Source organism: Stylophora pistillata, chromosome 8 (assembly GCF_964205215.1).
Source record: "Stylophora pistillata chromosome 8, jaStyPist1.2, whole genome shotgun sequence".
Lineage (NCBI taxonomy): Eukaryota > Metazoa > Cnidaria > Anthozoa > Scleractinia > Pocilloporidae > Stylophora > Stylophora pistillata.
The window spans coordinates 17,842,352-17,866,073 of NC_142526.1; the positions used below are offsets into that span (position 1 = coordinate 17,842,352).

General features: G+C 37.2%; 1 protein-coding gene and 1 long non-coding RNA gene across 2 annotated transcripts; one reads left to right on the forward strand and one right to left on the reverse strand.

Moving 5' to 3' along the window:
* Positions 1-2,350: 2,350 nt before the first annotated feature.
* LOC148725300 (uncharacterized) lies at positions 2,351-3,935 on the reverse strand. Its single transcript, XR_015990504.1, has 2 exons — positions 3,529-3,935; positions 2,351-2,916 (listed from the first exon to the last, which is right to left on the reverse strand). It is a non-coding gene; the product is annotated as an uncharacterized LOC148725300 (long non-coding RNA).
* A 6,056-nt stretch (positions 3,936-9,991) lies between these two features.
* On the forward strand, positions 9,992-18,738 carry LOC111329412 (uncharacterized). The gene is made up of 2 exons (XM_022934120.2): positions 9,992-10,427; positions 17,536-18,738. The coding sequence occupies exons 1-2, from the start codon at positions 10,060-10,062 to the stop codon at positions 18,596-18,598; spliced, it is 1,431 nt and encodes a 476-aa protein (XP_022789855.2). The 5' UTR covers positions 9,992-10,059; the 3' UTR covers positions 18,599-18,738.
* Positions 18,739-23,722: the final 4,984 nt, after the last annotated feature.

Below are 23,722 nucleotides of genomic sequence, written 5' to 3' on the forward strand. Positions count from 1 at the left end.
AATGCTGAGGGTAGCGATTAGGATAGAGTATGTAGAGCCACCCACACTACCCTCCAAAAGAAAGCCGATTTTCTCTTGAAGGATAGGGGGCTGCTGTACACAGGCTACGATTAGAGTAAATGATTAAGTCTAGCCTGTACTTGGCGGGTATTAAATGAAAAATGACGAGAACGTCAATGGAAAATTCACCGTCTCTTTTCCCCCGGTAGACTGGAAGAAAGAACTTTAGAATTTCTTGTTTAAGATGAGCTGACCATGCGGTTCTCGAAATCCTAACCCTGTTTCAGCCCAGACAGGCCATTTTCAACACCCGCTTGTGAACCTGTCCTCTTGAATCCATCTCAAATTGATTCCGAAGTTGTGAATACACCTGAAAGTTCTTCTTGATTGTTATATCTAACTAACTCTCTTTCTCTATTATTCATTTGTGGTGCAAAAGACATACGTATATATGCGTTTGTTTACCAACGAGAACGTAAACCAAACCGTAATCGTAAAACTGTAACCCTTTTCAGACCAAAAGAGCTAAAAAAAAAAAAAACCCACATCCTTTGGGGCAGCACATAACGATATAAGCCCATCCCTGGCCTTTCTCTGTCCTTCTCATTAATCGAGTAATGCTAAGAGTCAAATATAAGTAATCATGGAACTGTTCTTTGTTACTTCACTACCTGACTGGAAAGAGACCCTTCTGCATCAAGCGCTAAAAAAGAAAACGCACAGTTACTGGAAAGGGTTTTGGGTAATAATATGGTTGGAAATTAGGTAAGAAAAGTGGGCCTGGCACTCGAAGTTGAGGCTGATAGGTGAACTATGGTGAATCGGCGAATAATTGACAAATTCGCACGGTCTTTTTTCTAATGAAGTTCGTAGAAGGGTATTGTCGATCAGCTGAAAATGCTCTATGATACGAAATGGTCTAAAGGAATGGAAGGCGGAAATGACGGACCAATAGAAAGTTTCTACTGTTTTATTTTTCAGAATGTGTTAACACTGACGACTTTGCGCGATCAGGAAGCTCCCACAATAAATTGCAGTACAGTTGTTTTCATATTTGATGTATGCTGGCTCTCGCCTCCACTGACTAATCCCAATAAACTGACTTGCATTTTTGCAGTAGGTGGGAATGACAGAAACTACACGTATTCAAAGTTGCTTCGAGAGAATTTGGTTGCGGTTGCCATAAAGTTTGCGTATAAGATGCCAGATCAAGAGATAGCGCCCGGCGATTCGAGTCTTAATCGAATCTATTGCGTTAGATTCTTGAGGGAGACCATCTACATTCACAGTGTCCGTTACAGTGGTCGTAAAGTAAACTTCATGCGAGCTATTGAAAGTGTTGAGAAAGCCGTTTAGTTGTTGCTGAATGAAAGCAAATAGTATTTGGGACTTAATTATGCATAGTGTCGAAAAAAATGTTTTTGGGGAAGGTCATCAAGCGGTCTGCATCATAGACAAGGTACTTCCAGTCAAATTTCCTTTCGCCAGCCCAAACATGGGTTCCTTAAAAGCACTGTTTTCGGACGGTTTCTCTCAAAGTTAGGGACCTCTGCTTTAGAGTGAGGAATTCAGTTCGCAAAGAATGGTGGGAAGGCTGCTAAGACAGTGGGAGCCTCTTCTGTAGGAGCTGCAGTGGGAGCGAGTGCTTTTTCGCGATTGTTGACACCTTCAGCAAAAGGTTCACAATCAGAAGTATCGTTAAACAGAAAGGTTCCGATACCGCTAAGGAGCTGGAGGTGACATTTGCAGTGGCGTCGTCCAACCACAAAAAAGTTTTTTAGAATAATTATTATCCGCACTGTTCCCCGAAGTTAATGATTGAAACCGAGAGGTTCTGTTTAATCGGGCACTGTTGTAAATTTGAACTTTTTCTCTTGAATGACTAGATCGAATGACCACGTCACTCACGAAAAAAAGTCGTTGTATGAAATACTTTACAGAAATGGAAGGAACGCAATGAAATTACTTGGGATAACCTATGATAGAACAATATCTAACACTCCTTGTGTTAGATATTGCGAAGGATCGTTCTCATATACGACTCCTTGTGTAGCTGATACTTTCTTTCTTTCGTATTCTGATAACTTTACACAACTTACTACCTTACGGTCTAGCTCTCCTCTGAAGGAAATCCCGGTCACCATCTTATAAAGGTAACACTTCCTGAGCTATCAATCTTTAACCATCGTCATCATTTTTCTCTTGAATAGCGAATCTTGTTAAGCTACGTAAAACAGATCCCGCATACTAAGAATGTACCTTCGGGATGTTGACTATTTTCAAAATGACTTTCTACCTTAAGTTCTTACATTTCCTGTTTGATTCTGGTAAAATAAAATAGGCCTGGCAATGTAAAAGTTATGGTAAATTTATTGACAAGAAAGAGCCACATGTTTCTGGAACAAGTAACCTGATTACAAATTCAGGTGCAGGTTGTTTACACCTTTAGTCATCTAAAAGAAAGGTGTTGGACGATCTAAATTAAAGATTAAGAATTATTTTTCTGATCAGTTCCTGATTCAGCGTGGAATAAACAGAAAACGAGACTAAAAAATGTAATTTCCCTTTATTTTCTAACGCCATAATAAGAAAGCTCTCAACGGTTTCTAGATAATTCATTGGTTAATTCTATCGTTTAACACCTGTATATTTTATAATTTTTAAACACTTTGTGTGCTAGATAATCCTTTTCACAGCCGCAACGGATTCCAATAGACTCCTTCGTTTTATATTTATTATTTCGCACCTAAACAGAGATCACGGCTCGATCATGGCTCGCGGCGAAAAATAGCGGGACTCTCTCTCCTCCTCTGGAAAGAGATCTTCGGAATTCTCGGCAAGGGGTGCGCTGCCTAATTTGCCAAATCCTTGTCCTTTCCTCGGTCATTCCCACGCCGCTCCGGGCTAAAATATTCTCTGATAGGAAATTTCAAAAGTATGGGAAAGAATCAGGCGGTGTGCGCACTCTAATTGCATCGCATTGTAGCGTTCGTTATTTTCAATATGGCGGAGAAAGCGGCAGAAATCGGCAGATTTTGACTAAACATTTCGTACCCTCAAAGTTTAGCTCTTATGAGGCTATCTCTTGATGACTTTCCTTTGCGATGTGATAATAAGAGTCAGTTTTGAGGTGTCATGTCCCCATCTGTATGTTCTCGAGATTTGGCAAAGCCGTTTGAGATTGTGTTACAAAAGGTAATATTTTCTTCTATGCGCGCGCTATTTTCTTTGATTTGAAGTATACTTTCTCTCCTGCAGAAATAACTCCAGAGATACGTTTCTCAAAACCCTCATCCAGGTTTCCTCTATCCTCGAAGGGTATTTTGAAACTCTGTACGTTTTTGCTAAACGTGGAGCGAGACAAATTTGTTCTTAGGAGGCGTGGGGCTTCTCCTTTTACAAATCCCGTATTTACGCTTGGTAGAAAAAGTTCGTGTATTACAAGGTCTCTGTCTCTTTAATATGCGTTTGCATGTTAAGGGTCGATTCCCTATTAAACAACTTGCCTCTAAGATTATAATTTCTTACTTTGAAATTATTCATCCCGCCATCGGTTGTGAGTGTAACTGTTGCCATTTGTGTCGAGATTCTTAGGCAGATTGCAGTTTCGAATCTTTCTTAATAACGTCAGTTGTCTCCTAAGAACGAATTCGTCACGGAGGAATGACGGGAGTCTAGTCGCGCAGGCCCGTCAAACTTTTTAACTTTCGAAGAAAAGCAACAGACAGTGAATCCCCTTTACAATCGACGCTATCTCGCTGCCACCAGTGAAGTTCACTCCAACGCGTCAAGATGCAAATGACTCAATTTTTGTTTTACGACCATGATGCAACGCAATCAGAGTGCGCACAACGCTTGGGCTGGGAAGGAAGAGCCCATTTACGAATTACCCTTGGTCTCTTTTTCAAAACGAGGCCCGGTGCTCAACCATTCTTATGAAAGGATGAGCACCAGGACTCGTTTTGAAAATGAGGCCAAGGATAATTTGGAAATGGGCTATTATCATGAAAAAAAAAAAAAACGCATCTATGAGCTCACATTCAGCCTCGACATGATGCACTCGGCCCAGCACAAGGCACTAAAATGACGTAAAGAACAGATCACGCAGGTCTAAGTTGTAAAAGCCGTAATCGCGTTACGACGACACCGCGGAAATTTTGTTGGTCAGCGAACATCTCAACGAAACCATAAAATGCCGCTAACTTTTACAATGTTTTCGCCGTGAATCAAATCGACAGTGTAAATAGGCAAAACTTAGAAAGAATACTGTAAACTTAACTTTGAAACTCTGTTCACCTTTTGGATAGTTCTAAAGCTCAATTATATAATTTGCCAAAGCCGAACTGAAGTTGCACAAGATATGAAATTGTTGTTTTTTCACTGGCGGCTCCGTGGCGACTAAGTTTTGTTTAAAGAAGAGCATAAGCACTAAGGCTAAAAATGAGACGGTTTTTTAATGGCTGAAGCGGTGATCCGAGGACGCTGCACCATCAGGTTTGTAAAGCAGTGGCTTGAACCGTAAAAATCGGCATGTCAACGGCATTCCGGTCAGATTCACCGAGAAGACATAACATGCCCGTGTAACACGGACACCCTATCCCCACTCGTTATTGTATGTATCATAGGTTGCCAAAAACCCATGACTGTAACATGTATAGGACTGAAGCCCCCAAAAATACAAAAATTGGCTCAACCAGAGGAAGAATAAACCGTGGTATGTTTAAGTACAAAATGTCCATTGTAATGGTAATAAATTAAGTTTTCACTTTCCACCTTAGTTTGTAATTTTTTTTTCTAAGCTGTGATTTTTTTCTGAGCAATAATTTTACTTTCCCAACAAGTATTTGTTTCCCTTCACAATTATGAATAATTTGTTGTATGTCTTTTTTATGCTGCTCTTCCCTCACTAATCATTTTATTTCTTTCTTTTTGCTTTTTCTTTTCTTTCTTTACTAACTTACTGCCATCTGCAACATAAAATGTAGTAAGCTAACAGAATACTTCTGGTTTATATAGCTCCCTGATTCACAAAGTAACATTACCATCTTGGTACTACTAGAAAACAAATTTTTAAAAAAACAAATGTTTAAAAAACAAAAGTACTGTAAGGTAAAATAATTATAATAATATAATTTGATCGATTTATGTGAATAAAGCACTGTATTGTCTTTTCTCATATTGCAACAGCCTTGAATTAATCAACTATCTTCTAAACTTGATTTCTTATATTCAGAAGCTGCCTGAATTATAAACAAAGAACTTATGTTGGGTGTTTATGGAGGTGGAAAGAACATAATGATTATGATGATTAATCTTCCAAATTAGAAATGTCAGAGGGAAATTATCAGAAGTATTTCTGAAGTCAAAGTTGTTTGTTAAAAATGTTCAGGAGAAAATTGATTAGATCAAGTCAGCTGTCAATATCCCAGTTAACACTAAGTCATGAGGAGTAACCAAAAGCTTGTAATTAGCCTGTGTACAGATGTGCCCATCCAGTCAAATAAAAATCAGGGATGGGATATTCCCAAACGTAAACAATGATAGCACCATACAAATGTCCTTTTCCCAACTTATTACTGGGAAGGGGAGCACTGGTATAGCTACACTAGTTGTAGTCAATAAGAAATCCTTACTAATTTCAGCAATATACATATATTTTGCTACCTTGAAAGAAAATGGCTACAAGTCAAATAGGAATGTTTCATAACAATGTTCTGTAGGGATATGATGTAATATTAATGATGGGGATCATAATTATCCTTACAGTGGCAGAGCATGTGATGTGTATGTAAAGCAAAGCAAAGCTAATCTTACAAAAAATGAATGGAAGAAGAGTAGTTGATTATTTGCATAAAATAATGCAATGCACATGCAAGATAGTGGAATATACTTCAGGTAAACATGCATGTGCCTGTAAAAGTTTCAAATGACTGAGTTATAAAAATATAATAATAATAATAAAGTGGGTTTCATTAAAAAATGCTTTCGCATAAAACAATTAGAGCTGTGTAGGAAATTAAAGTAGCTGTTGTTGCAACAGAATAACGCTTGTTTACTGATGTTTACAAAGGAAGTGGAAATCGAAGAAATTGTGAATTGTTTGCTGGGCTAAGGCTCCACAAAGATTATTATATAGGCGATTGAGGGCGCTTAAGATATGCAATATTTGAGACCGTCCAACATGATTGGTTCATTTATAATTTATCTTGAATTAAGCCTTTATTGACAGCAGTTGATAGTAGATCTCTATTACATGTCTTTAGTACGTTTGGTTGTGCCTTTTCATGAGGTAACTTGTTGATAAAACAGCAAGTATATGAAATGAACAAATCTTTTCATATTTTGATTACGGACACCTGTTCTTAAAGGCACAGAAAATCAGAAGGGTGGAATGGCGAAAAATCAGTCTATAAAGGTAAAATTCTCATCCAAGCGAATAATTACCAAAATGAAAAGGCACCGCACGTCGGTGCAAAGTGAGTGTATGAATATTTTTTGTGTGTCTCATCAAATTTTACCGGATAAACTTCAAGCCTCTGGTCTATGTGGGGACTCACTTGACTGGATTGTTAATTACTTGAATAACCGCCACCAGTTTGTGACTATTAATGGTACAAATTCTGAGAAAATGAGAGTAACTTCTGGCGTACCCCAAGGCTCCTTATTGGGCCCAAGACTTTTCAGCATCTTTACAAATGACCTACCTTTGTCTGTTGACTCAAAGATAGAAATGTTTGCTGATGAGGCCACTGCCTACATCATTGGAAACTCTATCGACTCTATTTCAACCCAAATTCAAATTCTCTTGCATCAACTACTTACCTGGTCTAAATTAAACTCCATGTTCATCCATCCAGCCTTGTCTGAAGTCATGTTTATCTCAAAAATACCATTCATCGGCCCAATTAGACAAATCACTATAGACGATAAACCAATCAACTGGGTTTTCAGCTCATCTTGCTTAGGAGTCAAACTTGACAACAAGCTTAACTGGTCTCCTCATATTAAAATGGTGAACTCAAACTTCAATGCAAAGATTTCTAAGCTTAAACAGATGAGGACCTTCAACCGATCCACTCTGGATTCTATTTACTTCAAAGGTATTCTGCCAAGCGTAACTTATTGTATATCGTTGTGGGGATCTTCCAACTTGTTGGCCAACCTCAAGGATTCGCACATCCGTGCTGCCAGACTGATTCACAAGATCAGCACAAATATCCCAAAACATGGAGTTCTTGGCATAGCAAAATGGACATCTATACATTACATGTATAAGAGAAGACTTGCCTGTATTGCATACCAGGCCTTTCGTAACCTAGCTCCTGATAACATAAACAGTTTATTTACAAAGCACCAGACTTCATACAATTTAAGAGATAACTTAAGATTTGCTCTTAAACGTCCCAAATCCAAAGCCCTGCACAATTCTTTCACTCATCGCACTAGTACTGTTTGGAATTGCCTACCTAGTCAGTTAAAGTCTAAGCCTAGTTACTCTTCTTTTAAGGCTAGTATTAAGAAATTCTAAAAATGCATTGACCAAATTAATTTCCGCTCAAACTCCACTGCTACCAACAATATCAGTGATGAATTTAAGTACTACTGATATCTAGTTTGCAATCTTGTTATCTTATTATTATTATTACAAATATTATTTATTTTAAATTTTTTTAAATTTAAATCTTATCTTTGTATTTATTTTCCTTTAAATGCATTGTTTGAGTTAATTTGACTGATACTAATATATATATATATATATTTACTTACTTATCCTACCCGTATATATAATGTATTATTGATACGTATGATTATTCATACTAGGACACGTATATATTTTTAGCTGTTTATTAGTAGATAGCAGGTTCACATCAGCATTAGCTGCCATTTCCTCAACCTGCTTTACCAAATAAAGGATGTATGTATGTATGTATGTAACACAATAATTATCTGTATCACTTCATGCGAATAACACTTAAAAATCCAACCAGTCTTCAGACTCGCTGGAAAAGGATCTTACAGAATTAATCTCCTGCTTTGTCTGGATAACTATCGCTGTTTTTGACAACTCTGAAGGCGAGGGCGACCGAAGAACCAAGATCGCGCTTCGTAACTGGACGGCCAGCCTAGGTCAGCAAACAGTACACAACTCCAAACAAAATGACTCCCCTATACCGCTATTTGTTAAGACGTGGTTTTAGTTCATCGAAATCAGTCTACAAACATAGGCATGCTACGCATGCAGGAGTTATTTTTTTGGATACGTAGGTTGAAATGGGATACTATATAACTGATGCTGGTGTCTGAATTGTTGGCAAAAATAAATTGCATTGGTACAACGCTTCCTGCAGTCCCCTCCACAGCCCTAATTTGAACTTATCACGCAACGCTATCTCTTTCTCCAACATTGCATGACGATACTAAACAACAACCTGCTCGTAGGTTCAAATTGTGCTTATTGCCGTTCCTTCGTCAGAGACAAAGTCCTAGTTATCATTCTGACCATTAAGGGCCAGAATCAGAAGTTATGTTTGGTTTTTCCTGTGCAAGCGTGCCACTTTCCCAACACGACTGATACATCTCCTTAATTCGCGAACCGCTCTCTCCGACTCAAGCGTTGATTCGCTGAAATTTGAAGACCTGTCAAACCACAAATTAGCAAGAACGCTCTGATTGGTGCGACATCGAAAAATACTACAATCTGATTGGTTTGTGATACACCAAAAAACTGGGCCAATCACATTGCGTTGAGATACACCAAAAAAAAGATGCGCCAATCAGATTGCTTAGAGATACACCAAATTGCGCTGATCAGATTACACTACACCAAAATACACCAATCTATACGCTAACATATAGTTATTTTTTTTTTAAAAATAACTCAACAATGGGAGACCCAGAATAACAAAACTGAACGACTTGGAAAACGCTGTTGATCGAATGACCGAGATCTTTACAATGTTTTGGCGTTCTTCATCAGAGTGTACCCACCAACAGCGCTGCAAATAATTCAGTCTATTTTCCTCATTATTTCGCGGACCCTCCAGCGCTGCGCATGCAGACCGCTGCTCCTCAATGCACCTACCATGCGACTCTGGCCAATATTGGGAGCCGAGTAAGCGATTTCACTGACTGAACGACAGCTGTGAGGCTGCTTTCTGAAATCTCAGTAAAACCGTCAGTTTCGAGTCTGTTACGAAAAATAATGTTGCGTGACATTCATGACCTTCTAGAAGGTTCGCGAAAGGTCATGGCTTGTTTATATTAGTAAATTATGTAATCGTTTCAAAAATTGGGATATTTTGTAATGTTGCTATAATTAGACCTTTTTGAGTTATTTTTGAGTTATTTTTTTATTGAGTTATCTTTTTAAAAAAAATAACTATATGTTAGCGTATAGATTGGTGTATTGTGGTGTAGTGTAATCTGGAATCGCTGATTAACTCATATATAGCAATGAAATATCCTGAAGTTGCTCTTATCAACATCTGAAGTAATATTTGATTCAAAATGTTTCTCATGTTCCACTCAGTCTCCTTCAGAAGGAAGAATAAGCATAGTCGTTCAACGATCACAACTCCACCACTTTCCAACACGACTGATACATCTCCTTAATTCGCGAACCGCTCTCTCCGACTCAAGCGTTGATTCGCTGAAATTTGAAGACCTGTCAAACCACAAATTAGCAAGAACACTCTGATTGGTGCGACATCGAAAACTACTACAATCTGATTGGTTTGTGATACACCAAAAAACTGGGCCAATCACATTGCGTTGAGATACACCAAAAAAAAGATGCGCCAATCAGATTGCTTAGAGATACACCAAATTGCGCTGATCAGATTACACTACACCACAATACATCAATCTATACGCTAACATATGGTTATTTTTTTTAAAAAAAATAACTCAAAAATATTGGAAGCACTTGGCAGCCTAAAGTTGATGACCACTGACCAGTTACTGTGACGTCATAAAAACGTATTTCCGCGTTGCCCGTAATGACAATTAGTCTAGACTACAGCTCTGAGCGGACTAAATCGGTAAAGCCGTAATACTGTGATGTCTAGAGCGTGGATTACCTTTCTCGCGGCATTTGCCGTTGCGCTGCTACTTGGTGTATTTTATACACTCATTCACAGTAAAACAAGCTCTCCTATCGTATCTACTTACTTGACAAACTCGAACCTACGGGTTTTGAAGTCCTCGAATGACACCAACACTGCTGATTCGGTCGTGGAGATAAATACGAAAGAAATTAACTGGAAAGAAATCCCTCGCCTGCCATCGCCTCCAAAAGGAGAATTTCACGACAAATGGATAGTTTTGACCACCATTAATACTCCTACAGCAGATGTGAAGAAGTTGGCAGGTATAAAAGGCTGGAAAGTTGTAGTTGTGGGTGATACTAAAACGCCGGCAGATTGGAGGTAAACTATTTCGCTTTTAACTTCTTCTTGGGAGTTTTAATATCTTGTGAATACAAGCTTTGACGTGGCAATAGGAAATTCAAATTATAATAACTCATTTGCACTATAAATATTTGCATGGTGGAATTCGTATTTGTATCATTTTCTTTCGTGGGAGCGCAATGAAGTTAAGAGGGACAATTTAATGAAAATAACGTTACTTTAGGCAACGAAGGTACTCTAAATTCTTGTGTGATTATTTTGGACTTGATTAATACGAAAATGTAAAAAGCTGTTTGCAACACATAAATCAAGAATCCCTGGACAGCAACGAATATGGCAAGTGAAGAGCAAGCGAGTCGATGGGGACATTTTGTTATAGGACTAGTTCCAAACGGTCGCAGTCGTTCTGCCATCTGATTGGTGCCAGAAAATCTTTATGTTTTTCTGCCCAATCAGAGTGAAGTGTGCTTTGGAGTCCTTTCGTGTGTTGTAACACGGACATATACAAGAAGCTCTGTTGCTCGCTATGTTTGTTTGAGCTGTGCAATGAAGTTTTGCCCATAGTGAAAAGTATTAGTCTCAGCACACAATGTAAGAGAAATCGATCAGATTGTCTGCGAAAATCTTACTGGTAATTATACTGAATACTTTTGCAAGTATCACAAGGGAATGTGTTTAAGAGCCAATAATATACATGAAAAAATTTCTCAGTTCTGATTGGTTAAGATGATTGCAGTTTTCAGTTAATTCAGTGCAGAAGAGAGTTAATTCCTTGCAGAACAGGTTAAATCAGTGCAAAGAACGAAAGAAACCAGACATTCTGATTGGTCAGAATGATTGGTGAATGTCAATTCGCCCTTATCACGCCACCGCCATCTTGGATTACGTCAGCGGAAATCTGACACGAAAACAAGGTCACACGTCGTAAACAAAACATGGCATCGTGTCAAACATAGAAAAACATTTGAATTTTGGCATAGAAATTTAATAAATATTCCACTTCTTTCAATGATTCGATTATAAAATATGCAAAAGATTACCTCCCTGTCCAGGAGACACTTACTCGAGGCAATCAAGTTTTTTAACAAAGAGTTTATTCATGAAATAGAAGGTAGGCTTCTAGCTTCCAGTGTTTGTTGTAGTCGGAGTGACATCCGTCTTTATAGGTTTGTTCTTGCATTAGTCCGACTATGAATTAATTTGATATATTCAAATAATAATTGTAATGAAAATGGTCAAAGATGCTGATTTAGCATAACAGTTTGAGCGAGATGCGACCATAGCAGGAGAAAGAAAGAGGAACCTCATTCATTGTCAGTTGTTTTTAAGCGCTCATCGACAGTTGAAATAGTTAGAAATGATTGCAGTTTTGTGTATTGCCAACAAGAATTTCATTGCGAGAGAATTTACTTTGACAGAGAGTTTTTTTCAGAAATGCAAGGAAAACTGCACCTTTATTATTTTAACTATCACCTTCCATCATGTATCCAATAAAAAAGTACTTTATTACAAAAATATTTATTTTGCAATTGACATTATGTCAACTACATGAACCAGGAGTTAGGCTGGGTTAAACAGAAAATTATATTATATTTCAACCATATATATGAGTATCTAACAAAGAGAACAACCTCTTTTGCTCTTGCTAACAGTGTGAAAGTGTCCCAATAAATCTTATTTTGAACTTTAAAATCACTGATTGTTTATGATCACTCATAAAATAAGGGTCCTTGAAAATTAGTTGTTAGGCAAGCTACTGTCCACATTTGGTTAATACTTACAGCTACAGTGAGGGGAATTATCCTATCACAAAAATGAAATTCCTTAACCCTTCTATTGGCCCTCTCTACGTGAACTCTTAAATTATGTACCTCCTTGCTACTATCTATTCCCTTCTTAGAAAACTTCCCCTTGCTTGATAGAAAGGTAGCCATTGTAACCTTACATCCTATTGGCTCTATGAGGTCACCAATAGTAAAACCCTTGTGTGCCATAATTTTGTCACCCTTGTCAAGCAAGTTCAAAAGTCCTGCTTGGCTTACTAATTCTTTATCGGATATACTACTATCAAAAAGTGAGCTCACATGAATCACCTCACCTGAGGGTGATATAACAACATTGCCCTTGTTTGTTGTGACTCTTGTATGATGAATAACATGCACTGTTTAAAACCATGCTAGAAGGTGCCTGCACCTTGATTTCAGAAGCATCTATGATGCCACGGCACTTGGAATACAGTAACTTAAAACATTGTGGCATATGCTTATCAACTTTAGCTCTAAATGACCAGATAGGGAGGGTCCCCAATACAAAATACAGAAAGTTAATCCATGATAAAAAATACAGAAAGTAAACCCATGATGAAAATACACGACTTACAGTTGAAACAGAAATAATGAAATCCTCAGCCAATTTTTCACTTTAAGTATCCAGCCTTAACTTAGTGAGGCACAAATAAAATTGGTCAAATAAAGAAAGTTTACATGTTTTGACAGTGTTCCCCATGACTTTTACATCAGATTTTCCCTTATTCCTAATTCGCTGTATTTGTGACCAAGAATACATATTGTCTGCGGTTGGTTTTATGGCATTAAAAGTACTTAATAATATGAGGAATTGGAAGGAAGAGAAGCCAGTGTGAAATCTAACACATTTGTCTGGCATTTCTTGCAGTTATTTACAGAATGACTGCATGCATGTTTCCCTAAAATTTGTAAACAAATGATGGACTATGAAAAATCGAAATAAAATTTATTTACCTCGAATTTTTTCCTTTCATCCTGCCTAATATTTATAATCCATCGCCGCTTCAAGGCTTTGTCTTTCAGAAATTGACAAAGGAAATGATAAACAGCTGCTTTGATCTATTATTTTGGCACAAAGGCATGCCACAATTATCTCGGTTCGGTATGATTGCAAACATGACCTTGACCACGCGAAAGATTTAAGCTTACATCTCATTTAACGTTTAAAGTGACATACCAACGCCTGCAACCATCGTGATTCATATGAACCTCGAAAACTTTTATACACGTTCTCTTGTGATACCTGTGAAAGTATTCAGTATAATTTCTGTTGAGATTTTTGCAGACGATCTGATTGATTTCTCTTACATTGTGTGCTGAGACTGACACTTTTTGCCTCGAGCAGGCTCCATCGCATGGCCCAGTCGCACGGCCCAAACAACCAAAGCTAGCAACTGAGCTGCTTCTATATGTGTGTGTTAAAACGCACGAAAGGACTCTAAAGCACACCTCACCCTGATTGGGCAGAAAAAAACAAAGATTTTCTGGCACCAATCAGATGCCAGAACAACTGTGACTGTTTGGAACTAGTCTTGTAAGACAATGTCCCCAGGGGCTTTTCTGCCTTTAACTTAAAATCGACTCGCAGCCCCTGGGTCTCCGAGGATGTAGGGGGTTATATGGAAATCTTTCCACTTGTGAAATATATATTGTGTTGTAACTTAGAACCATAGAAAAATTTTCTGATGACTTTCACCTCAACAAGTTATAGCAACAAATTCCTCATGTCACGAAGGACATGAATTATTACACTGGGTCAATGAGTTCACTATTCTTTGTTAATCTCTTTCTTGGTGTCTGTCAATGTTGCTTTGATTCCATCAAAACATTGTGCAATACCCTATTTTTATGATTAGTGTAGACATAACCCGATGGTGTGATGTGATTGGGCAAGACATGTACCCTAATGTGGTGTGCTGATTGATGTGAGATGCACACCCTTACACGGTGATCTAATTGGTGCGATATACACACCCATTGCAGTGATCTGATTGATGCGAGCAACGTACTACTTGTGGCACTATTATAACATAACCAAAGTAAAGCGTGCACTCTGATTGGTGAATTCAGCATCCACCATTTTCCCATGGGTGTATGCTGCTGACATGAGCAAATGCAAAGACTAGTTTTCCACGCACGCTTGTTTTTTCTGGTCATGTAAGATTTGTTAGATAAAAGAAAACTCTTTTGTTACAATGTATCAAGCCTCCCAGTTAGCTCAATTGGTTAGAGCGCCAGACTGTTGTATGGGAGGTCAATGATTTGAACCCTGGCCAGACCAACACTCAAGGTCTTAAAATAACTGAGGAGAATGTGCTACCTTTTTGTAATATCAAGAAATGGATAGACATTCTAGTCATCTTGGAAAAGGATGAATAAACAGTAGGTCCCATATGCTGCATCTATTAATTAGTTAAGGCTGATAGTTTCTAAAGAAACTGTTTGGGGCTGCGTCGGTGGGGGTAACGAAATAATTTAGTTATATCAACAATGTTGAAATGGTAAATTGGCTACCATAATGATTACAAAAGCTGACGTTTTGAGCGTTAGCCCTTCATCAGAGCGAATAGAGGAATTGTGAGTTGTGTGTGCTTTTAAAGGCAGAAAATGGAGCTATGTTATTGGTGGGAACATGGCAGCGAGAAAAACACGAATAAATTAGTGGAATGAAAAGCGTTCGTTGATCCCTGTGATCCCAGTCTAAATCCCACAGGGATCAATGAATGCTTTTCATTCCACCAATTTATTCGTGATTTTCTCGTTGCCATGTTCCCACCAATAATGTAGCTCCATTTTCTGTCTTTAAAAACACACACAACCCACAATTCCTCTATTCACTCTGATGAAGGGCTAACACTTGAAACGTCAGCTTTTGTAATCGTTACGGTGGCCAATTTACCATTTCAACTTTGTTGATATATCCATATTAATCAGTTAATTTGGTTAAGCAGGAGATGTTAAAGAACCTACTCACAAGATTACTGTGATGTGGTCTGGTCTGTTTACTGGGAATTAGGGGGAGGGGGCATCTTCAAATAAGGTTTCTTTGATTGATATTGTAAATTGCTTGATGCGGTCCGGCTAAAGTCCCCTGAAACTGTTATTAAGCACCATGAGAGTTTCTTAATATGTGTGCTATATAAATACTAGTTATTATTATTATTATGATGTTGTTATTATGTTTCAATGTCATGTTATAAAACAAACATGGTAAATGCCACAGTGTACACTGTTGAGTTATGGATGCACTTGGGAGGTTTGCTAAGCACTCAAGAAGCTAGAGTTGCTCTTGGCTATCACCTAATGCACAACTCTTACACTTCTTTCATGCTTAGCAACCTCCCATGTGCATCCATACCTCAATAATGTATGCTGTGGTGTTTACCATTTGTTAAATACAGAGGTTTTTTTTTTTTTTAAAAAAAATCACTCAATAATCCAGTGGCCAAAAGGCCCTATAAATTCCCTCAGTGTTTTCTACTGGTACAACAAATCACATGTAGATGCTTCAAATTTCAACACAAAATTTCAAGATTTGAAAATAATGTTAAAAACCTAGCAACAGAGTAAACCTAGTTTCTTTGGCATGATTGGCATAGCTGAAACACTTGACCTCTCAAAACTCTGCTTCCTACTCCCAAGCATTATAAATGCAAAATAAACAAAGCAAATTTGAACTTTATTAGGGAGGGTAAACTGGCAAAAGCGTGTCTTCCATAGTGGAAAAAAGGTTAGAAATTGCTTGTGCGGACAAGGTTCAAAACACATCCACTACTTCATGGAAAATCATCCCAACCTTTGCTATAAATCAACATGAAGATCTTTCGTTTCTTACTTAATGCAATTTTAAAATGAAACTGCTTAAATATCCTATAAAACCCTTCCCCTTTTTACCAAGCAATCTCACAATACTGGCTAGAATTAAATAGCTGTTTAGAGGAAAAGAAAAGAAATAATGAATCTAAAAATATACCAAACAATAGGAAGATTTTTATCAACGAGAAATCAGCTTCTCAAAAAATGGTTCTTGAATAACATCATATGTGTGTGACTGAATAAATGTGTGTGGCAATTTCTCAACACTTTCAGATGTCAGAGAAAAGCTCCATATAAATGAACCCTTAACTCGCTATGGTGTAATTAACACCATCACGTGCAAATGAAAATCTTTTACTGAAAAAGGGTCTGACTGAGGTCCAAAATGAAACACAAAAATACTTTTCTACAAAGCATATTTAGTCAGAATTCTGAAAAAAGTTTTAATAACACCATCAGCTGAAGGTAAATTCCAGCACACAGCTTTTTAAAACTCAACGTACACTAAGTATACTTGTTACCTTGATTTATCACAAAAGGCACTTGCCAATACTTGGCTGTGTAGCCGCGCGATGCAGTTCCAGTCGAGGCCCACAAGTTGACCCTTGCTCACCATAGAGTCTCCAGTAGCTCAGTGGTTAGAGCATCCGACTAGATCACGGAGGGTCGTGGGTTCAAGTCCCATCTGGGGCTCGGATTTTTCTATTACATTAAAAAATTGTTTCATCTAAACTGACGATGCTTCAATATAAAACTATTTATTACACACTGCGTACTTATGTGATCCTGTACCTGCACAGAATCAAACACAGTAACCTCTACACTGTGCAAAACTGAAAAGGAAACCTAAGACACTTTGTTAGTTCAATGTGACAATTTGAAGATTGATGGCATCAAAAGACAAAAAGAAGTATCACTTAATCACAGCTAAATCTAGTATGGTTGAAACTTAACATGTTCTCAGTGGAAGGCTTTAAACATTTCAATTGTAGTTACAAAATACCACATTTTCTGCACAAGTGAGTTAGAAGGTTCAATGAATTTCTAAGGCTTTCTTAACCCTTTAACTCCCATGAGTGACCAAGACATAATTTCTCCTTCCAAAATCAATACAAGATCAAACATACTAGTGATGAGAATAAAGAAATAAATCAGTTGAGAAATCATCAGTAGATCTACTACCAAATTCTCAGAACTAACATCATAAGAGTTGTATGGCAGACAGTAATGAGAATTACTAAAATGAAATCTTGAGAGTGGAAGGGTTAAATATATGTATTTTAACAGAAAAATTGAAACACTTCAAAAAATTGCCATAGCAAACAAATCTCTCTACACATTAAAAAAAATGGAAAAACTTACTTTAGACTTAACCAAATGTTTTCCAAATCCTTGCTTTTGCATATCATTTTCTGTAGGGTTTACCAGATGCCCATTTCTGCAAAGCTACACGAATAATTTATTTTAAACGGAAAAGTTACTATTATTGTTGTTTTGTTTCTCAGTCATCCAAACTGCATTTTCTTGAGTGTGGAAAAACAAAAGTCATTGGGATATGGTATTCATGATTTACTGCCTTATAAGAGTTATGCCCGTAAGAACATTGGTTACCTGTATGCGATCCAACGTGGAGCAAAAATAATTTATGAAACAGATGATGACAACTCGCCCACAAGTGGAGAAATTACTTTCCACCAGCAAGAAACTGGTGATTTCTTGGTGTACAAGACTGATTCTGTTGTGATAAATCCTTATGAACACTTTGGACAGAGTACTATTTGGCCCAGAGGGTATCCTTTGGAACACATCGCTGATCCCCCATCACACAGGTTTGTGAAATGCCCAGGGGTGGACACAGCTATACAGCAGGGTGTTGTTAATGGTGACCCAGATGTGGATGCCATCTTTCGTTTAACAAGGAAGGACCAAGGAGTGGACTTAAAAGTGGAGTTTGATGCAGATGCCCCTCCTGTTGTTCTCCCTCCATACATCATGGCCCCTTTTAACTCACAGAACACACTGTTCTTGAATAAAGCCTTATGGGGCATGTTGCTACCAATCACAGTGGCATTTCGAGTCTGCGATATCTGGCGTGGTTACTGGGCACAGCGGTTGCTTTGGGATGTTGGATCTCAGCTGTCATTTTTCCCGCCAAATGCTGTTCAGTTTCGAAATGCACACAACTATCTTGACGATTTGATAGATGAGAAAATGCTTTACCATGATGCTGGACGCTTCGTGGAGTTCTTGGTTAAATGGAAATCTGACAAAAAGGATTTCTTCAGCAGAGTTCTGGACCTGAGCATAGCAATGGTTCAAGAAGGCTTCTGGGAGGCAAAGGATGCCACATTAACAGAAGCTTGGCTAACTGACTTAATAAGGGTTGGGTATGAAATGCCAGCCATTCCCACTGAACCAAAGCCTTGCCTGAGACATACAGAGGGTGGGGAAACATTACTGTTCTTCAAAGAAAAACCATCCTCATATTTAAGGGCAGGTAAAGAGTTGAAGTATATATTAGAGCAAAAAACAGGGTCAGCTTTTTTCTATAGGGAAAAGAGGGGTTGATATGTTTGGGAAACCTTACATGTTGATGCACGACTCTAGATCTCAAACTTTTGTTATTATTATTATTATTATTATTATTATTATTATTATTGTTATTATTATTATTATTATTATTATTATTATTATTGATAGTATACTCCTTATCTTCCTCATTGTTGTGGTTATGTGGTTATCAGCTCTTTCTAGTGCCAAGGGGGTTCTTGAAGGATTATTTACGTCATGTCTAGGCTCCCTTCTTGAGCTGTGAGCCACAACATCTTCATTAGTTTTTGAGCTGTTTTGTGTCTGGTGGACTGTTCTGCCCATCAGAGATTAAGCAATTACACTGTGTTAGTTAAGGTTGAGCATGATTATCATGAATTACAGTAAAAACCCGCAAGTAAGAACCTAACAATTAAGAACCTGTTAGCCTAAAATTTGCCATTTATACCCCCTATAAACAAGAACCTATTTAGCCTAAGAAAATTAAAATAGGTTCTTATTTTCTAAAATCATATAGTACATTGCAGGTGCACTGAAATTATTTACTGTAATCATAATGGAAAACCAGATTGCCATTGCTGTACAAAACATGATTTTCTTAAGAAAAATGAGTGCAAAATAGTAGTTACAAAGCATACTAAGCAAGTGTGAGGGTCAATTCCTTTCATTTAATTCTTTTCGCAATAAATTCAATGTAAAATGTAACTTTTTGCAATATTATAGCATTCTTTCTTCTATTCCACAAAATTGGAAAAAACTATTGCAAGAAAATTCCCAAGACCCAGTTACGCCTCCTACCTCAACCTGTTCACTCTCATGTAAAGCAATATACAGTATCCTGCTTAACCTCGAAGATCTGCCGCCACCAACTTCTGAGAAAAAACTTTTAATGTCTGGCATCGAGAAAAGGCAAATATTTTTTATATGTTAACGCTTTAAATACCATAAATTGCCGTTTCGATGATTTCGTCTCACTTGTGCGCGACAAAATTTATCTAGAAAAATATATTGCTGTCACTTGTAATAACGAGAAGGAGTTCAGGAACAAATGGAAATTTTTTCTGTAGTTACTCGACAATTAACATGCAAACAATAATGTGGTAAATAGATCAACTGTAATTAAATTTGACTAGTGTAACTGTATTGTTATAGATGTATTGTAAGTAGTGTAAGTTAAAGTAGTTTAAACATGGTGTAAAAAGTAATTATAGTGTAAGTACATGTGTAAGTGTAATAAACAATGCTGTATTAAAAAAAAAAAGTGTAGATCCACACTACTGTATGGTAAATCCAGTGAAGCTAGTAATAATTACAAGTTGAAATGTTACAGTTAAAGCTTAGTACAGCTAGGCCAAGCATATAATTAGATGTAAATGTTAAAATTTATATTATTTTATTTCCCTTTTTGTGTGGGGGGGGGGGGTGGGGTAGGGGTGGTGTGGTGAATAAAATTAAAATACAGGACAGTTATCAACTTGTTATGCAGGTGTGTTTTTCTCCAAGAATAAGAACCTGTTTTAAGAACCTAAAGAGCCTAAAATTTTGTTAAGTACCATTTATATAAGAACCTGTTTAGGCTGTTACGTGCACGAATGACCAACAAATGTCCGCTAACAAAGCATATGTGAAAATAGACTCCGGAGTACGATATATGGCATGCAGCAAAAATGTAACAACAAGCAGTTACCCATTTTAACTATTATTTAATTAGTTTTACATTGTCTAATTTACTTAGGTTAAAGATTAAGTTAAGCAGTTCATAAAGCAGGCTTACAATCCTTCATGCCGTGTAAGTGTTCGTCGTCTTGATCAACTTCCAATTCCAACTTCCGCCAACTGAAGACCACAGCGCTTGGCTTTCTTGATTCATGACTTTCTTTCCGTGTACACAAACTCTTCCGGAGGACTTCATAGTGAACTCTGTATTCTTTATCTTCTTCCCTTCTTGGCTATGGTCTTTTTCTTCTCTTTCTTCTCTCCGGATATCGCAAGGTCAAAAGGTCATAGCCTTGTCACATCATAGCTTTCACAAGTTCAGTCAGCAAGCCACGAGGGTAAGCCCTCGGGCAAATCTCTTTTGTACTTCTCACAAGCCAGCTTTTATACATTTACTTTAGTTATCTAGAATGTTCTATTACTATTTATAGCGTATTACAAGTTGTACTATTTTTGGAAACTGCTGAGTCACATGAAAGAAGTTTCTGGAATATTACAGATTATAGATAATTCTAGAAAAGTCTGGGATTGCGTGACAGATTCAGTGAAAATAATTCGATCCTCGTAACAAGGCTAACTCTAAAAAATGTAGGTTCTTACTTGTGGGATTTTACTGTATCCAAACTGAGGTTTTGGCTGAGCCAGATAACACAGATGCAAGGCTTTATAATTAATGACTACATATGCTAGACTTACTGTGAAAACTCTGATTGGTCAAGAGCATACAGTCAATATGCAATAGCATGTGAAGTTGACATGACAAATGCAATATCTGCAGCAGATATTGGCTTATCATGATGAGTTCAAAGTCTGCCCAGTTTCCAATCCTCTTGTCTGTGTAGAGTTCTCTTCTCTTATTAACTTTTGCAAACTCAGAGAAGTGTTGTCTTTTGCAGATTGTTTTAAAAATGTATGATAACAATAACTGAATTTGGTTTCCCATGATATCATGAATAACTAAACTTCGAGTCTGTGTTATCAGCTTCAGCCTTCGGCTTCAACTGATAACTTAGACCTTGGCATTGATAATTCATGACATCATGCTCAACCTTGTCTAGTAATTGCTTAATATGCAAAAATGGAGTTCAACAATTGTTTTATTATACATTTTTAACCCTTTAGCTCCCATAAGTAATTGATAGATAATTTCTTCCTGTGATATCCATACATTATCTAGCAAACAGGTAATGAGAATACTCAAACTTATCAGGTAGGAGTTGTTATCTTGATCTAACAACAGATTCTTGTAACAATTTACAAGGAAATGTTTAGAATTAAAAATCAGATCATGGGGAAAAAAAAGGGTGAAACAGTCTGGTTAAGAAGACAGATTCCAATAACAAAGACCAATCAGACTTTTCATAATAAGCCTTGTGTATAATAAATTATCTAATTAGACATTTTGGTAGGTAGTATTGCTGAGTATAATTTTTTATGATTTGTGCCATACTTTGATGAGCCTTTAGGTTGAGTCAAAATACAAGCAACAAATATCATCAAATATCACTGCACTTGATGATCTTTTACTGCCAAGACATACTAGGCAATTACGCAGCAGGGGCCATGATTATATATTACCTAGAGTTTTTGTACTTCACATTTTAAATCCACTTTTGTAAATATATGTATTTTTAGCATTGTCTGCCATTAATAGTTTGTTGTATTTTCTATCTTAATCTGTTTCAGATTTCATTCTTTGTAAATAATGACACGGTTGATGCATTATTGCTTTTAATTAAGACCATTATTATTATTATTATCATTATTATTATTATTATTATTTTTATTATTATTATTATTATTATTATTATTATTATTATTATTATTATTATTATTATAAAAATAGGAAGCAATGCAACACACCAAGACTTCTGATAAGTTAATTTATCACCAGGCAGGAAAAAAAAAGTGGATAGGGGAGAATGTGCAACCAACTGGTTAGGCAGCTTTTCTTACAGCATAAAATAACCTCAACCTAACCCATTTGCTTGTTATTTGTACTCTACTTTGTGCAGTTGCAATTGATATTTGATATGCTCGTAGTGGGTGACTTAAAGGTATCCATTCCTGTGTGCACAGTGAGAAGGGCATTTTTGGCGAAATTAAACTCGTGCAATCTCATTGTTGTTGAATTTGATAACATTTTAGTTTCTGATTACTGATTTTATTTTAATAAGATCAAATCCTGAAAGCTGTTATCTCTGAAGGCATGGCAAGTTTGCTAGGTAGGCAAGTGCATTTACATTTGATTAACTTTAAGCTTAAGAAATTTAGCTATTGTGTCCAGGGTGATCGAATCCCAAGGCTAGACAATTAGCATTCTCTCTTACCCAGCTTGGTCCACCTTGCTTGTACAGCAGTCAAGTAGATTGAGAAAAATTTCTGGAGGCAAGTAATTTATTTTCGTTTGAGTTGGATTGAGCTGAGATAGAGAGGCTAGACAGTCTAACTCCCCTCTCAAATAAGTGGAGTTCATTTAAGTGCCATTTTTTATCTCTTAAACACAGAAAACCATTAAAACTGTAAGGGATGAATACTTTTTTAAGCTACAAAACCTGCATGGCAGGTTTTGCAGTGAAAGTTATGAAATTGTCGTAAGAATAACGGTTGGGCTGGTTTAGAGCCGTTTGTCTTGGTTTTAGTTCATCGGCATCCAATCGTTTCGTAGCCCCGGTCGTTTCGTTTCAATTCTGTATTGAGAGGGTAGTAGGTAGACGAAATGCTTCATAGAAAGTCAGAATTTTTTTCTTCATCACACCCCCATGACAAAAAAAGGAACTTTTCTTCTATTTATCAGGATGTCCCTTCACACTCTGATAACCCAATCATAACCCAATGACGCTGGCAGCGCCCGTAGGCAGTATGAAGCGAATCAATGTATTCTGATTGGCTATTGGATTGTTTACGTAGATCCCGCTAGAAAATCACTTTCGAAGTTCATAATTTTTGGACAATGTTGGCGACGGAATTGCAAAAAGCGACAGAAGACAGTCAAAACAAAGAAAACATAGGAGACTCTTATATGTGACTTGTGCCACACACAGTTGGCTTCCTTTCTTTGCTCTCGAAACTTGATTCTAATTAAAGCGAAATATTTTTTTTAGCCTCGTCCTTTTTTTGTATTTTCATGGAACGATACGAAGTCGAGCCAACTAGGCCAATATCCAGCCATCATGCCTCAGGCTGGGTCAATAACGCAGATATATTAGTAGATTCTCGAAGATTCTTCCCCACTAAACCGAATCAAGCTAAATTTTCTATTAAGCTTTATTTCAACAACAACAACAACAAAAATATTCACGTGATAATGTGTTGAAATGGGAAGAATCCTCAAAAAGCGCCGCAGCACCATTCTAGGAAGAAACTCCAACCTATTTATAGACCTACTAACATACACACACAAAATAAAATAAAAAAAATGTATAT